The sequence below is a fragment of the Rhododendron vialii genome, chromosome 4a (assembly GCF_030253575.1).
Source record: "Rhododendron vialii isolate Sample 1 chromosome 4a, ASM3025357v1".
Lineage (NCBI taxonomy): Eukaryota > Viridiplantae > Streptophyta > Magnoliopsida > Ericales > Ericaceae > Rhododendron > Rhododendron vialii.
The window spans coordinates 37,148,764-37,164,431 of NC_080560.1; the positions used below are offsets into that span (position 1 = coordinate 37,148,764).

At 40.1% G+C, this 15,668-nt stretch overlaps 3 protein-coding genes across 4 annotated transcripts; all 3 read right to left on the reverse strand.

Moving 5' to 3' along the window:
* Window positions 1–193: 193 nt before the first annotated feature.
* LOC131324160 (disease resistance protein RPV1-like) lies at window positions 194–6,089 on the reverse strand. Its single transcript, XM_058356008.1, has 5 exons — window positions 4,241–6,089; window positions 2,820–3,921; window positions 2,282–2,716; window positions 1,295–2,197; window positions 194–1,229 (listed from the first exon to the last, which is right to left on the reverse strand). The coding sequence occupies exons 1-5, from the start codon at window positions 4,774–4,776 to the stop codon at window positions 549–551; spliced, it is 3,657 nt and encodes a 1,218-aa protein (XP_058211991.1). The 5' UTR covers window positions 4,777–6,089; the 3' UTR covers window positions 194–548.
* LOC131323978 (pentatricopeptide repeat-containing protein At1g62910-like) lies at window positions 4,787–10,392 on the reverse strand. Its single transcript, XM_058355811.1, has 5 exons — window positions 10,286–10,392; window positions 9,714–9,793; window positions 9,569–9,657; window positions 4,869–5,765; window positions 4,787–4,804 (listed from the first exon to the last, which is right to left on the reverse strand). Exons 1-5 carry the CDS (start codon window positions 10,390–10,392, stop codon window positions 4,787–4,789), a joined length of 1,191 nt encoding a protein of 396 aa, XP_058211794.1.
* On the reverse strand, window positions 9,150–14,659 carry LOC131324162 (pentatricopeptide repeat-containing protein At1g12620-like). Of its 2 annotated transcripts, none has more exons than XM_058356010.1 (3): window positions 12,562–14,659; window positions 11,874–12,385; window positions 9,150–11,788 (listed from the first exon to the last, which is right to left on the reverse strand). In XM_058356010.1, the coding sequence occupies exon 1, from the start codon at window positions 14,573–14,575 to the stop codon at window positions 12,965–12,967; it is 1,611 nt and encodes a 536-aa protein (XP_058211993.1). In that variant the 5' UTR covers window positions 14,576–14,659; the 3' UTR covers window positions 9,150–11,788; window positions 11,874–12,385; window positions 12,562–12,964. The 2 variants fall into 2 exon arrangements, with proteins under 2 accessions (XP_058211993.1, XP_058211992.1); XM_058356009.1 differs by having other exon boundaries at window positions 11,874–12,391.
* Between the last annotated feature and the right edge of the window lie 1,009 nt (window positions 14,660–15,668).

Here is a 15,668-nt window from a genome sequence, read left to right on the forward strand (position 1 = left end):
CATTCTTTAGTCCCTTTTGGAAATCCGTGCAACTTTTCAATTGATTATATTTTGCATATATCGTATAGATAAACTATAATTATCTCATATGCTACAGGTACTACGAGAAATATCAAATGAAAACAAAAGGTACTAATTAGATCAAGTACTAGTAAACATAGATCGTCAAAGAATAAAAACTGTAGCACCAAACTGATGGAAGGAGTAGACTTCTCACGCACAATAGTAAGCACATTTTTATGGATAAAGCACTCAAACAATTACGAAGCTCACTCACGTCTCTCTTCTTAATTTATCTTACTCAACTCCCACACTTTTGCAATACAAATTATAACCCATATATATAGGCAAAACAATAACAAAAACAAAGATGAGATAGTCTCATTTATTTTGCAAATTCCAAAATATATTACGGAAGCTCCATATTCTTCAAGCTTGATAAAGGAACAGTGTTCCACGTTCTTCTTCTCCCGATCATCCACTTGCCCTGTGAAACTTATCTGGCTCGATCCTAATCAAGCTCACTTTTCAACACAACACAAACCAAATCAACAGCCAAGAGATTTGACCTTGCACATATCAGCAAAACAAAATGGCTCCTTGATCTCATCATCATAAGCAGCGGAGAGGGTCCAAGGAAAAGGGGCCACACCGCGAGGACAATACTCGCACTTGAAACCATCCCAATGGTGGCCGACTTGGTAGAGCTTTGTGCCCACCGAATGCGCAGACACGATTCCCGGAACGACGTTACCGTACACGGTGGTACGCTGATATATCTCTTCGCCACGGACCGATCGGGTGCTCTTCTCTTCATGCTCGACGTCCTTGTACACGAGGTAGACTCCGACCTCCATTGCCTGCATGAACTCACCTCCATCCACCGAAACCGTAAGCTCATCGCCGCCTTCCAGCTGCTCAAACTTCCAGTAACTCAACCACATCATGTCATCGCCGGCTTCTGGAATTCCAAAGACACGCGGGCAGTAGCTCCACATCACGCCCTTGTTCGTGCTGCTGACTGTAGTATGCGGGTACTTTTGAATCCGAGAATACTTTTTGTCGTAGGAGATTCTATAAGCAGCACACACACTCAGGGCTTGTAGTCTGGAATTGCGATGTGAAGGCGCGGTAAAACTTATCGAGGATCCTTGACACCTGAAATTGTACCAGAGCGGAACCTTGCTTCCCGGAAGGAAAGTGGTGAATATATGATCTTCGGGACATCCCTGTTCCACAGAGAGCAAAATTTAGGCATTATGCATGTATTGAGAGAGAGAGAGAGAGAGAGCACCTGGATGGGAAGCATCTCTGGTTTGTTGATATTGGTTGTAATCAGCTTTGCATTTGTGTTTTCCATGGATCCCAAGTTCGACAAGCCCAAATTGGTAAGAATCTCCGTGTCGACATCTCCTATGGGTTCTAACTTGAATGGGCCCTTGAAACCAACTAGATTGTCCAGACTGCTTGAGAAATAAGTGGTGGTCGGACGGTGAGAAGCCGATGGAACAGTTATGTTCTCCAACAGCGGATTACGTCCGATCCACAGTTCTCGCAACTTGTGGATCAATATGAGTGTCCGGAGACTTGTGCACGATGATAAGTGAAGGATCTCGAGCCCGGTAAGACCTCTGATGCCTTCGGGGAGGTTACAAATCGGATTTTGGCTCAGATCTAACAACTTCAACGAGATTAGGTTGCTAAGATCTTTGGGGAAAGCATCGTCGGAAAGATTACAATTTGCAAGACGCAATTTTACCAAGGACCGTGGTAAACAAACTTGTAGGCTCTTTCTTGGCTTCAACAGCCCATGCCGGATGAGAGATTGCGGTGCTTTCGCTTCCCCAGTGGTAGAATGTACTCGATTTATGTCAATCCCGTCTGCATGGAGCACTGTTAGCGACCCCATATTCCCGATCTCTGTTGGCAATTCCTCAAGATTTGAGCATCTAGAGATTACAAGAGTTTCCAAAAATTTCAGCATACCGAGGCCTCTCGGAAGCTTCCTCAGATTTTCGCAGCCTTCCAAATCTAACAAAGCAAGTCTCTCTAGGCATCCAATGGATTCATCAACCTCATACAAACTTGAACAATTTTTAAGCATCAGCCTCTCGAGATTGGGGAGTGCTGAGAAGTCGGGAGTTTTGGTGAGGTTATGAGAATCACTTAGATTGAGGATTTTTAATGACTTGAGAATCTGGAAAAGAAGAAGAATTGGGTATTAGGCCTTCAAATAACTATACAAAGTGATTGGAAAGAATAGAAAACATGAGTGACATACCTTGGTTCCATCCCATACATTTTTCAAATTGCTATAGTGCATGTCAAGAGCAACTAGGTCCTCCATAGGAAAATCACCAGGTATCGATTTAAGAGGAAATCCACGCCAATACAGCCATCTTAATCCTTTGGGAAGATTTCTATAGGGTCCACTAATACGTACATGATTGAGCTGTAAAAGTTTCAGTTTGCGCATCCTTGCAAATGCATTAGCGTCCAAAGCCACTTGATTTGAATTTTCTGGAGCAGTGGCTGCCATGTGAGAGGGGAAGATGCTAGAACGACATCTTTTGACTGCATTGCCCAAGTTTGACAATAATGGCTCGAGGAATTCTTCGAAGCGACGCTTTCTATTGGCATTCGAGATTGTCCTGGAAGAATTATCTCTGTTCACCAAATGCATATCGAGAACAAGGCCTTCGATTTTGCTCGTGCCCTGACAAAGAATGAAAAAGAGGGACAAAGGACGGAGTGAGAACATAGATTAGTAGATATATGGCATCCCTGTGCAAATTCAAAAGAGAAAAGTTGATTCTTACAGTATTTTCTCTCAAAACATTGAAGGAATCCATATGACTCCAGAGGATGCTACGTTCTCCTGGCTCATCGGGTGATTCTTGGCGGACAATTTCTCTTCCCATATCTTGAAGCAATTGATGGATCACCAGTGTGTTACGTTCATCAATTGTACATAGACATCTATCAATGAGATTTTGAATTCCAACCACGGTGTAAAACTCGCATACGTCAAGGATTGTAACAATCTGATCTTTATCCATCCCAACGAAGAAACAAGCAAGATGAAGAAATAATTTTTGGTTGTGGTCATCTTGTAAAGAGTCATAGCTTATTCTGAGTTTTTCAAGGATTTCTCTGTCAGGAATTGCTTTCAATTTTTCTAATTGACTTTTCCATATGTTTAAACTTTTCCCAGACAGAGAAGAACCCAAAACTTTAATAGCTAATGGAATCCCTCCGCAGTATTGTACCACCCTTTCTGAGACCTCTACATAGTCACTCACGGGATAGCTTTTTCCAAAGGCATGCCAACTAAAGAGCTCCAAGGATTCGTTAAAATCCAGTTCTTCCACCCGATGTACCTTGCAAACTTCGTGAGCCCATAGCAACCGCTCGTGCCTAGTGGTTATGATGATTTTGCTCCCTGGAAAAAGCCAATCTCGCATTCCAAGTACTGCTTCTACTTGTTCTTGTCGATCGACATCATCAAGAACCACAAGAACTCTCTTGCAACATAAGGTGTCTTTAATCCTAACAATTCCTTCATCCCTATTGTATATCTTTTCCTTTCTGCCTTGCAAAACATCTGAAAGAAGCTGCTTCTGTAGACGAAGGAAACCATCCTGTTGTTTCGCAATTTCCCTTACATTTGCAAGAAAGCTACTACCTTCAAATTTTGAGAAGTTCTGGTTGTATAGAAATTTGGCAATGGTTGTCTTGCCTATTCCGCCTGTCCCGCAAATTGCAACTATGCCAACATCAGTGGACCCATCTTCTAACCAAAGCTGAATGCTTTTGGCTCGAGTATGTATTCCAATTGGGTGGGGGGCAACGTACAAGACACTGCGACGTAATTTTTCTCCAACCACTTGTATAATTTTCTCGATAAACCTTGCCTCGTGTCTGTAAATTGCAATCAAGATGAAAACCAAAACAATGAGTATATTACAGGACTGAATAGTACCAATCAACAAATTATGCATTTCAAAGGAAAAGCAATTAAGTAGAAAGTTTGCCCCCTCCATCCCAATTTACTTGTCCATTTTGAGAAATTCTATAAGTTTACCCCTGATATTTTTTATTTTTTTTAATGTTACTTCGTTACATAAGAGAAAGGGCAATTCTACAGAATTTTGATCTTTTGACTTTTAAGAATGGACAAACATTTGGGACATCACAAATGAAAAAAGGTTGACAAACTAGTACTTGGGAAGGAATTTACCCATCAGCTTGACTTTGTAAATTCATCCCTGCTAAATCTGCCACTTCTCTGAGTGCCCCCCTCCATTCTTCCACCTTGCTCTTCCATTCTGTTTTACTTTCACCAGTTTCCGCTTCAATTCTGTCTTCATGCATGTTAAACGCTTCTTTGAAAGTTCCCATTTGCTTCCTCACGTGGGATGGATCCACGTCATAGAAGACAGGTAAAACCACGGTTCCAACTGAGGTCTTCCTGCGTCTGAGGATCATCACAAGCTCGTCAAGGCACCAGCTCGAAGATGCATACGTCTTTGACAAGACAACTATCGAAATCTTAGACTCCTGAATCGCTTTTTGCAACTCGGCCATCATATTTTCTCCTCTTCTTATCTCGTCATCGTCCCTGAAGGTGCGAAATCCAGCACGCACCAAAGCCGTGTAGAGGTGATCGGTGAAAGTCTTGCGAGTGTCTTTGCTTCTAAAGCTCAAGAACACATGGTAATGGCAGTGAGGTGTGGAAGAGGAGGCGGCTTCTTGGGACTTCACAGTAGTCATCATTGAAGAAAGCTCAAGACATCCACCAAGCCTTGCAAACAATATCCGTTCATGAGAGTAGAATATGTGACTATATCAGGATCAACTCCTCTTGCTATCATGTCTTCAAGTAGCTCCTCCGCTTTCTTTATCATCCCTTGCTTGCAAAGTGCACTGACCAACACAGTTGATGTACAAACATCCGGAGAAATGCCACTATCCACCATTTCTCTTAGCATTCCTGTAGCCTCCTTCCACTTTCCATGTTTGCATAGGCCATCAATCAAAGAGTTATAAGTGACAACATTTGCACGAATACCTTTGCTTTTCATTTCTACTAAGAAGTAGACACCGTCATCCACCATACCATCCTTGCAAAGACGGTCAATGATCATGCTATATGTCGTTGTGTTAGGTTTTAAACCTCCATCTTCCGCTATCCTCAGAAAACTAATAGCCGCTCCCTTGTTTCCCATTTTGCATAGCCTGTTTATAAACGATCCATACCTCGACGCATCGGGTTTGAATTCGCCTTTTTTGACAATTATTTCAAAAAACTCCACGGCCTCAACAGTTTTATCATGTACAATAAGTCCATTTAACAGAGAGGTGAAGGTAACTACACAAGGCGTATAACCGCGTTTGAAGATGCTGCCTAAAAGAGAGAACCCAAAGCCAACTCGATTCGTGCAACAGTAGCAGTTAATTGCAATGTTGAAGGAATACAAATTTATCTCAATGTCTTGTAACTGCAACTTGTTGAAAAGGGAGAGAGCCTCACCAGCTTTATCTTGTGCAACAAGCCTATTTAACAGAGTGGTGAAGGTAACTACATTAGGCGTGTAACAGCGTTTGAAGATGCTGCCTAAAAGAGAGAACCCAAAGCCAACTCGATTCGCGCAACAGTAGCAGTTAATTGCAATGTTGAAGGTATACAAATCTAGCTCAATGTCCTTTAACTGCAACTCGTTGAAATGAGAAAGAGCCGTGCTGTACTTACCCGATTTCGTAATCTTCGAAAACGATTGATTTTGAAAATGGTTGGAACATCTTGCGGAATGCGCAGATTCCCCGACCTGGGTTTTTTTTGGACAACCTTTCTCTTCCAAAACTGGATTGGGGGCTGATGATGGTCGCAGAAGGAGTAGAACTTCTAGGGTTTATAGTGTTGGAATGAGAACGAAGGGCAAAAGATGAATAGTGGGCCGGAAAGAGAAGATTATATTTTCGGTAATTAGAAGAAGAATAATCCATGGACTGATTAGAGAAGCAGCACTAATCTGAGCCATATCTTCTCCGTCCTCTCTCTCTCTCTCTCTCTCTCTCTGAGCGAGTGAATTCAGGGGATCAGGATTTGGAGGTAGGGGTGATATCGGTCCGGTTTCGACCGGCTCAACCGGTTTCGGTCCGGTTTATTCGATTTTCATTTATGGATCATATTTTTAGCCCAACACATTAAAAAATTCACAATTCAACTCATAAAATATCAACCAAAAATTTATAATTCAATCTTTTTTTTGGGCCCAACAAAAAAGGATCAATTTTGAGCCCAATACATTAAAAAAAATCCATAAAAATATAATTAAGCCCATAAAAATAGTTTTTATATAATAAATATATTTATTAGACCAATATACACTATAAAATATCAACTAAAAACCCATAATTCAATCCCTCCCCTATGTTTATATATATATATATATATATATATATATATATATATATATATATATATATATATATATATATATATATATATACAAACAATTACTTTCAAATATTAAAATAAGGACCTCCCTGTTTCTCCCATTTTCCGATCGAATTTCGATGATCCGAGCCCCTCAATGTGTTTAGAGCGTGATTTTATGGGTATTCGCGAGAAATTGGCAAAAAAATGACCGGAAAGGGCTTGATTTGAGCAGTTTTTATTTGAACCGTTTGATAAAAACATAACAAAAACTGCTTGGATGAAGCCCTTTCCGATTTTTTTTTTTTTGCTGATTTCTCGTGGGTACCCTTAAAATCACGTTCTGAACACATTGAGCGGCTTGGATCATCAAAATTTGATCGGAAAAGGGAGGTCATTATTTTATTAAAATGAGGTGGTCCTTAGGAAAAGAGAACTATATATATATATATATATATATATATATATATATATATATTATACATATATATAACCAGTCCAGTTTCAATCGGTTTTTAAAACACATAAATAGGATTGAAATTATATTTTCGGTTTATAAAATTTTATAAACCGGAACCGGATTGAAATTATTCAACCGGTTTAAAAAATTCGGTCCAATTCGATTTTTCTGGTTTCGATCGATTTTCCGATTTCGAGTAACGGTCCTATTTGGAGGAGTTGGGTGCCCAACGGTTGTTTGGGAAATTATCCTCTCAGGGAAAAGGACAAAAATGTGTCCTGCTACAAACACAGCAATTTGTGTACAGATTGTGCACAAAGTTCGTTATGGGGCCCACCACGGGTCCCACACAAATCATCCGAGCCGTTCATTAAATGAAAAGCATTTTTTTAAGGATCCCCGTAAAAAATAAGCTCAATCCAATACCTATAGGTACTTCATCCAACCATCTAACTTGTCATTCAGATTTCAGGATAATAAAAAATTATATGATTGGATCGATCATTTATAGATATCGGATTGAGATTATTTTTTTACGGAAATCTTGAAAAAATATTTTACATTTAATAAACGGCTTGGATGATTTATGTGGAACCCATGGTGGACCCCACAATGAAATCTGTGCACAATATGTGCACAAATTGTATGTGTGTAGACTTTCTGAATTGGAATATCTCGAACGGATAATTTAGGAAACAAGTCTATGAGTACACACATATACCCCCCGTGCATACATACTTTGGACCCATCTCAGCTCCTACAAAGTTGATCCGAGCCGCTCATTTTGTTCAACGAGTTTAATTATGGTCCATGCAAAAAATCAACTTAATTGAATATCAGTAAATATGTTTACAATAGATTGAGTTAATTTTTTTACAGAGATTGTAAACAAACTATTTGGAGGAGTTGGGTGTCCAATCAATAAATTTGGGAAAATATCATCTCTGGGAGAAAGACAAAATGTAATTGCAATATCACGAAATTTGGAAAAAATTTCAGTGCCGAGTGGGTACCAAGTGGTGTCTGCTCAGTACATTTGAGCCGTCCATTACGTTTTTTGATGGCTCGAATTCGGAGTGAAAAAAGAGAGAGAATGTGTTGAGAGAGGGTTTCAATCTGAACCATCCAAAAGTATATTAGATGGCGTGAATGTGCCGAGCGGATAACACGTGGGATATACCACCTGGCTCCAAAAAATTTCTCAACGAATAGATAATTTCGGAAACAATAAGTCTATGAGTACATACGCCACGTACATACATACTTTGGACCTATCTCAGGTCTTACAAAAATTAGTCCGAGCCACTTTGTTCAAAATAGTTTGTTTACGGCCTATGTAAAAAATCAACTCAATTCGATATCAGTAAAGGCGTTTACGAAACATTCACATTTGTTAGAGAATCCAGACCTGAATTTTAAAACAAAGTTGAATGTTTTGTAAACATATATCGGATTAAATTGATTTTTTATAGGAACCGTAAACAAACTATTTTGAACAGCAAAAGTTTCTCAAATATAAGGCGGGCACTACCGGTCCGAGAATACAGAAACAATAAATAAAAACAACAAACAACAAACAAACAAACAAAACAGAACAAAAAAATGGCCTGGAGCCAGGACGCCGGAGTCGAACCCGTCAATTACACTCGTGAAGGGGGGTTGGAGTGGCCAATGATAGAGTGATCAGGCATAGACACAGAGCAAACTCTTCTGAATGGACCTGCCACACCAAAAAAGTACTAAATTAGGACAAAACAAAGAATAGATATTGGGCGACCCGTATAGAATGTAAAAAAGAAGAAGAAGCTACACTTGGATTTCCCTGTTCAACTTTCGTCTTTCTTTCATTTTTCTTCTGAAATTGTCCTTTCCTATTTCTTCCATCCTCCCTGCCTTTTTCCTTAAATCTTAGGCAAAGGGATAAACCAAATGTTTACATCTTTTTTTCCATGCTTCAATAGTTCAACTTCGAATTTTTCTTGTTAAAAAATTGGTTTACGGGGAAGAAATAAATAAATGAATGTGCAACGTAGAATAATACACATACTGAGACGAAAGCCAAAGGTGAGTCTCGTAGGTGGGGAAACACATATAGTTTCTTTGCTCTTGCCAACAGTCAAATAGATGATTGAAAAAAAACAAAACAAAACAAAATCTATTGAAGCAAAAGTTCCCTCCACAACTTCAAATACAGCTTAAAACTAAACAAAACTTTAAACCTATGGCTTATCCAGGCTAATAACACTTGACTCGACGACCAATCTCATCACTCGACGACCAATCTCATTGCTCAACTCAATTGTTGCTACAGAACACAATTGTTATTTGAGAACTCCACAATGCCATTAATTCTTGGCTGGAAATATACAAAACCTTCGACCTCGAATTCCTAGCATCACTAATTTCATATAAGTAAACTTAAGAAAGAGAAACTTTTTCCAACTATATTAAGAGAAAACCAGCTTGTAGAAATCAGAGGAAAAGAATCTCCACTTTTAATGCTGTGCCTACATATAAGACATCACTTGCAACATTCAACTCTCGTACTTCTACGCGAACCTTGCTCTCCTTTTGGTTTAGAAACCAAGAAAAGTTCGTTTGCCATCGAGAGCTGATTGAAAGCTTTCATCAACATGCTCTCTGAAACTTCATTTCCACACATCTCTTACCTGCATATTAACATAAGAGACATATAATTGGCCCTTGGCAGCCACATCGCTATTTACAGAGGCAACAAGTTGAAGAGTTTGGATTAAACCTGCATTTTTTATGACATTTGAGTGTCAATCTCCCAGTGGAGAATGTGGCACTAACTGTAATCAAAATCCAGACTTTCGAAACCGGAAACGGGAAGCAAATGCATAGCTAACTCTTCAAAGTAGGATACCACGTAACTGTTCATGAATGTCATGTATCAAAACAGTCACATGGTTCACATAGTTCAACGCAGGTGTTTCAATCCCTGCCACCCTTTCCCATCATCTATACGTGGTACTGATGATACTTTAAACAAGAAAAAGATAATTACCCCAAGCCGCCCCCTGGTTTGGTTTGTGCGCCATTACAGCCCCTTGAACAGAACAAAATGACAACCCCACAATGTACAAAACAACTCATAAATATCATGTGTCAAAACAGTCACGTGGTTCACATAGTTCATCGCGGGCTTTTCAATCCCTGCCACCCTTTCCCATTAGTGTAAGTCTGTAAGTAGCTTACCTATACGTGGTACTAATGATGCTTTAGACAAGAAAAAGATAAGGAGACAAAGGTATTTTTTTACTCAATAACACGGTCACATGGAAGCGAAAATAGTTGATATTGATACATAAACCTCAACATTGCTAAATATGATAATCTTTTTTCCTTAAACAAGTACAAGATACCAAGAAGATTGGAAAGAACAAAAGGAAGTAACAAAGTAGCAAAAGATATAAACATGCACATGATCAGTCATCCCCCATTCACTTGTGCACTGGACAAGGATGCTCATTTACCAATGATCAACTTATCTGGAAATGAAGGTTATAGAGTATAGGCCAACATGCGCTATCGAATACATCCCCACTACCCCCGTACAAGGGGACAACGGTGCCCCGGCTACACATTGGGTTCTCTTCGAACCAAAGGCTAAGCCCCACATCAATGAATCGCTACCCCCTTCTTTTAATTGCCGGCCGGGAAGCTAGACGATAAGTTGACCCTTTACTAAGGTCTCTCTCGGTTGGATCTGTCATTAAGCCAAGAGTTGCCCGCTTTCCCTTAGATCTAGTAGCCTCCTTCCAGTCTGACTTTATAGAGAAAAAGATCTGACTTCTTGGAAGGCAGCTGACGATCTTTAGGGCACTATCTATGGAGTGATTAAAGATCAGAAAAATCGTTGGATTTGAAATTGAAGTCTTCATCCTCTGATATTCGATGGACAGCTAGAATATTGAAAAAATGTCGAACCTTCCAGGCCATCACCCGTTAGAAATGAGAAGCAAGTATTGGGATCAAAGTCAAGGCCGTACAATTCCATTGCTGAGGCAAGAAGAGGAAGGAAAGAAAAAGAGAGAGAACTCAGAAGAGACTGGAAAGAATAAGGACTCCCTCTGCTGTTCTTACCCGTTCCCTCTTCCTTCCCGCCCCCAGAGAGCAGTGAGCAGTCAGCATTCGAGGTCCGAGCGACTAGGAACAGGATGGAATACAGAAAGAGATTCGTACTCTTTGAGGTTATTTACCGGCCACACCTCTGCTGGGAGACAGAGTTCTAGTTAGACTGCCAGGATGAGAAGGACTTCCCCCGAAATGCCATTAAGATTTACATCTGCGTGTCAATTGAACTCGAGTCTAGAAGGAATCAGATGCCAACAATGGTCCTACAGAGGGCAAAGAAACGAACTATCGCAACAGAGCTGGATAAGCCGACCTTAAGTACCAAATAATCCGATATACTGGAGATAGTTCCTCAAAAATATACTGGAGATAAGAAGGGATAGACCAATGAGTGGGTTGAACATCCAACTAAGCATAATATGATCAATTGAGCCTCTCTCTAAACAACAGCAGAACCCCAATATTGTTCTCCTAGAGTCTAAAGAAAAGCCAAACTAGTTGCAAGGGGGAAAAACTAAGGAGAATAACCAAGGCCATTTTGGCTCAAAAAAGTGACCTGGCATGGTTCCTTGCCACAGCAGCAAGGTCTTACAATCACTGAAAAAGGAAGCATCAAAGTATACCAAGTACGAGCAAACCAAGGGTATTCATCCTAGAGCTATGATAAACCACTGATGCTATACTGCCAGCACACCAGACTATTACAGAACCTTGGTCGAACCTCAAAAAGAACAGATCTTTTGCATTTACATGGCATGGCCCAACGTTCGTGCCTTCATCTCATGAGAAGCCTGTTTCAAATCAAACAAAGAGGCTGAGAAAATGCATCAAACATCAAAAGTTAAACAATAAAAGTAACTGATAATTGTTACATACTCTTTAAACAAATACCGCAAAAATGTCTTTCATATCAACTGCTATGCTCCATCTTGGATGGTATTATTTCATAACCTAGCTCCACTTCTCTTACTTAGTTCCTTAAGAGCTCTAAAAAAGGAAATTCCCAACAAAAACTATCATATCCAGGGCAAAACTTAGTAACATTGTAGCCTGCCGCTTCAGGATAGAAGTTTTGGATCTCTTTTCGACTAAAGTTTCATACCTTCCAGAGTCCCTAAGATAGCAGTATTGTTTCCTCGGTGGAAGGATTACATATTTCTAGGCCAAAGTATGTTCCTGATCTTGAGCTCGCTGTTTTTGACCCAGGCTCTACTTCTGACCTGAGTCAACTGCGCCAAATAGAACCTCCTCATCCTCCATTCTCTTTGTTTCTTAGTATAAGTTACCATGAACTTTCTGTTCCGGTCAAGTTCCAATGCCGATGGGTTCTCTTGCTCCTGCATCACTTCCATTATATGTGCGGAATTCCTTTTAGTCGTTGACTAAATCTGCATCTTCTAGTTAAGCAAATGCTATTTGAACATTTAAAAAAAATACAAGAACTGCAACTACGGTATGCATGGTTGACAAAGGAACAAACTAAGTGTCAAAAAAGTTGTCATCACTTATTCATCTCTAAAAGGGGTCTTCCATACATGGAGTATACGCTGAATCACGAGGACACTTGGCTTCTTCTTCTTTTTTCTATATCACCAGACACTTAGCGGACACCAACACTCTCCGGACATGTGCCGACACTCAAATCAGACTTACAACACCAATTGGGCTGAACAGGCTACACTTGGGCATTCGGCATTTGGAACTTCAAAGGATCAAAGGCCTCAATCATTTCCTCAGGGAGTAAAATGGCCTCAAAGGACTTCATACGTCTAATAAATCCCCGAATCATTCCGCAGGCAACTTCACCAAGGAGGCCTTCCTCAAAAGACATTGAATCATATCAATGAGGTTCTATCATCAGGATGACCCTTTGGAAGGCAGTATAGTGTAAAGAGCCCTTGCATTATCAAGTGTTTTATTCTTGCGATACTCATCAACAAGGACATTGTACTCAACAATATCGAGCCCTAAACCCCTTTTTTCATCATGTCAATTAAGAACATTGCTTCATCAATATGCCCACTTTGGCAAAGGCCGCCCAACAGGAGACCAAAAGTTTCAGGATAAGGAATTCGGCGAGCAGCTTGCATCTCATTAAGAATTTCTTGAGCAGCAGTATATCTACCTATGTGAACGAGACCCAGCAATAGAGAATCGAAAGTAACAATGTCACGTTTCAAACCCCATAAAGGCATTTCTCGGAAGAGATGCATGGCCTTATCTAACTGCATGTTCTTGCAATATCCCTTAATCAAAATGTTATAGCAATGAGTGTTAGGATGAATGTCCCTACCCACCATAGCACTTAACAATCTCATTGCTTCGTCCATCTGGCCTTGCAAACTATATCCATCCATAAGAGTAGAGTATGTGACTACAACAGGATAAACACCCCTTTCTATCATGTCTTCAAGTAGCACCTCCGCTTCCTTTGTCATCCCTTGCTTGCTAAGTGCATCGACCAAAACAGTTACTGTCCAGACATTTGGTGAAATACTTCTATCCACCATTTGTATTAGCATTCCTGTAGCCTCCTTCCACTTACCATGTTTGCATAGGCCATCAATCAAGGATGTATAGGTGACAACATTTGCCGGAATACCTTTGCTATCCATTTCTACTAAGAAGTTGACAGCGTGATCCACCATCCCATCCTCACAAAGACAGTTAATGATGACGCTGTATGCCACCGTGTCAGGGTTTAAACCTCCCTCTTCCGCTATCCTCAGAAAACTAATAGCCGCTCCCGTGTTTCCCATTTTGCAAAGCCTGTTTATAAACGATCCATAACTCGACACATTGGGTTTGAATATGCCTTTTTTGACAATTTTCTCAAAAAACTCCACGGCCTCAACATTTTTATCCAGTATAATAAGTCCATTCAACAGGGTGTTGAAGGTAGCTACATCAGGCGTATAGCCACGTTTCAAGATACAGCCTAAAAGCGAGAACCCAAAGCCGACTCGATTCACTCGACAATAACAGTTAATTGCAATGTTGAAGGTATACAAATTTATCTCAATGTCTTGTAACTGCAACTTGTTGAAAAGAGAGAGAGCCTCACCAGCTTTATCTTGTGCAATAAGTCCATTTAACAGAGTGGTGAAGGTAACTACGTTAGGCGTGTAACCGCGTTTGAAGATGCTGCCTAAAAGAGAGAACCCAAAGCCAACTCGATTCGCGCAACAGTAGCAGTTAATTGCAATGTTGAAGGTATAAAAATTTAGCTCAATGTCCTTTAACTGCAACTCGTTAAAATGAGAAAGAGCCGTGCTGTACTTACCCGATTTCGTAATCTTCGATAACGCATTATTGATTTTGAAAATGGTTGGAAAATCTTCCGGAATGCGCAGATTCCCCGACCTGGGTTTTTTTTTTGACAACCTTTCTCTTCCAAAACTGGGCTGGGGGCTGATGATGGTCGCAGAAGGAGTAGAACTTCTAGGGTTTATAGTGTTAGAATGAGAACGAAGGGCAAAAGATGAATAGTGGGGTGGAAAGAGAAGATTACATTTTCGGTAATTAGAAGAAGAATAATCCATGGGACTGATTAGAGAAGAAGCACTAATCTGAGCCATATCTCCGCCGTCCCCTCTCTCTCCCTCTCTCTCTCTCCGCGAGTGAATTCAGAGGATCAGGATTTGGAGGAGTTGGGTGCCCAACGGTTGTTTCGGAGTGCACAGCAAGCTGTGCACAGCGACTTTTTTCTCTCGCCTCGGGTCACGCAAAGATGATCGGAGCCGTCTAAATTCTGAAGTGATTTTGGGTGTTTTGTTAACTCCTCTAACGATATCGAGCGAAACTCATTTTTTACAGAGACCTTAAACGACATATTTTGAACAAAATGAGCGGCTCCGATCATCTTTGCGAGACCCGAGGAGGGAGAAAAAAGCCGCTGTGCACAGCTTGCCGTGCACGTAGCACAGCCCTTTGGGAAATTATCCTCTCAGGGAAAAGGACAAAAATGTAATTGCAATATCACGAGCGGATAATTTCGGAAACTATTGTCTCTGAGTACACACATACTTTGGATCCATCTCAGCTTTTACAAAATTGATTGGAACCGTTCATTCTGTCCGACGAATTTAATTACAGTATGTGTAAAAAATCAACTTAATATAATATTTGACATGGTAACTTAATTTAATATCAGTAAATACATTTACAACGGATTGAATTAATTTTTTTACGGAGATTGTAAACAAACTATTTGGAGGAATTGGATGCCCAATCAATAAATTTGGGAAAATATCATCTCAGGGAGAAGGACAAAATGTAATTGCAATATCACGAAATTTGTAAAAAATTTCAATGCCGGGTGGGTACCACGTGGTACCTATTAGGTGCATCTAAGCCTTCCATTGCGTTTTTGGACGGTTCGGATTTGGAGAAAAAAAAAAGAGAGAAAGTGTTGAGAGAGAGTTTCAATCCAAACCATCCAAAAGTATATTAGACTATTTGGATGTGCTGAGCGGGTACCACGTGGAATATACCAGTTGGCTCCGAAAAATTTCTCAACGAACAGATAATTTCGGAAACAATAAGTCTATGAGTATATATACATTTATGTACATACATAGTTTGGACCTATCTTAGGTCCTACAAAATTAGTCCGAGCCACTCATTTTGTTCAAAATAGTTTGTTTACGGCCTATGTAAAAAATTAACTTA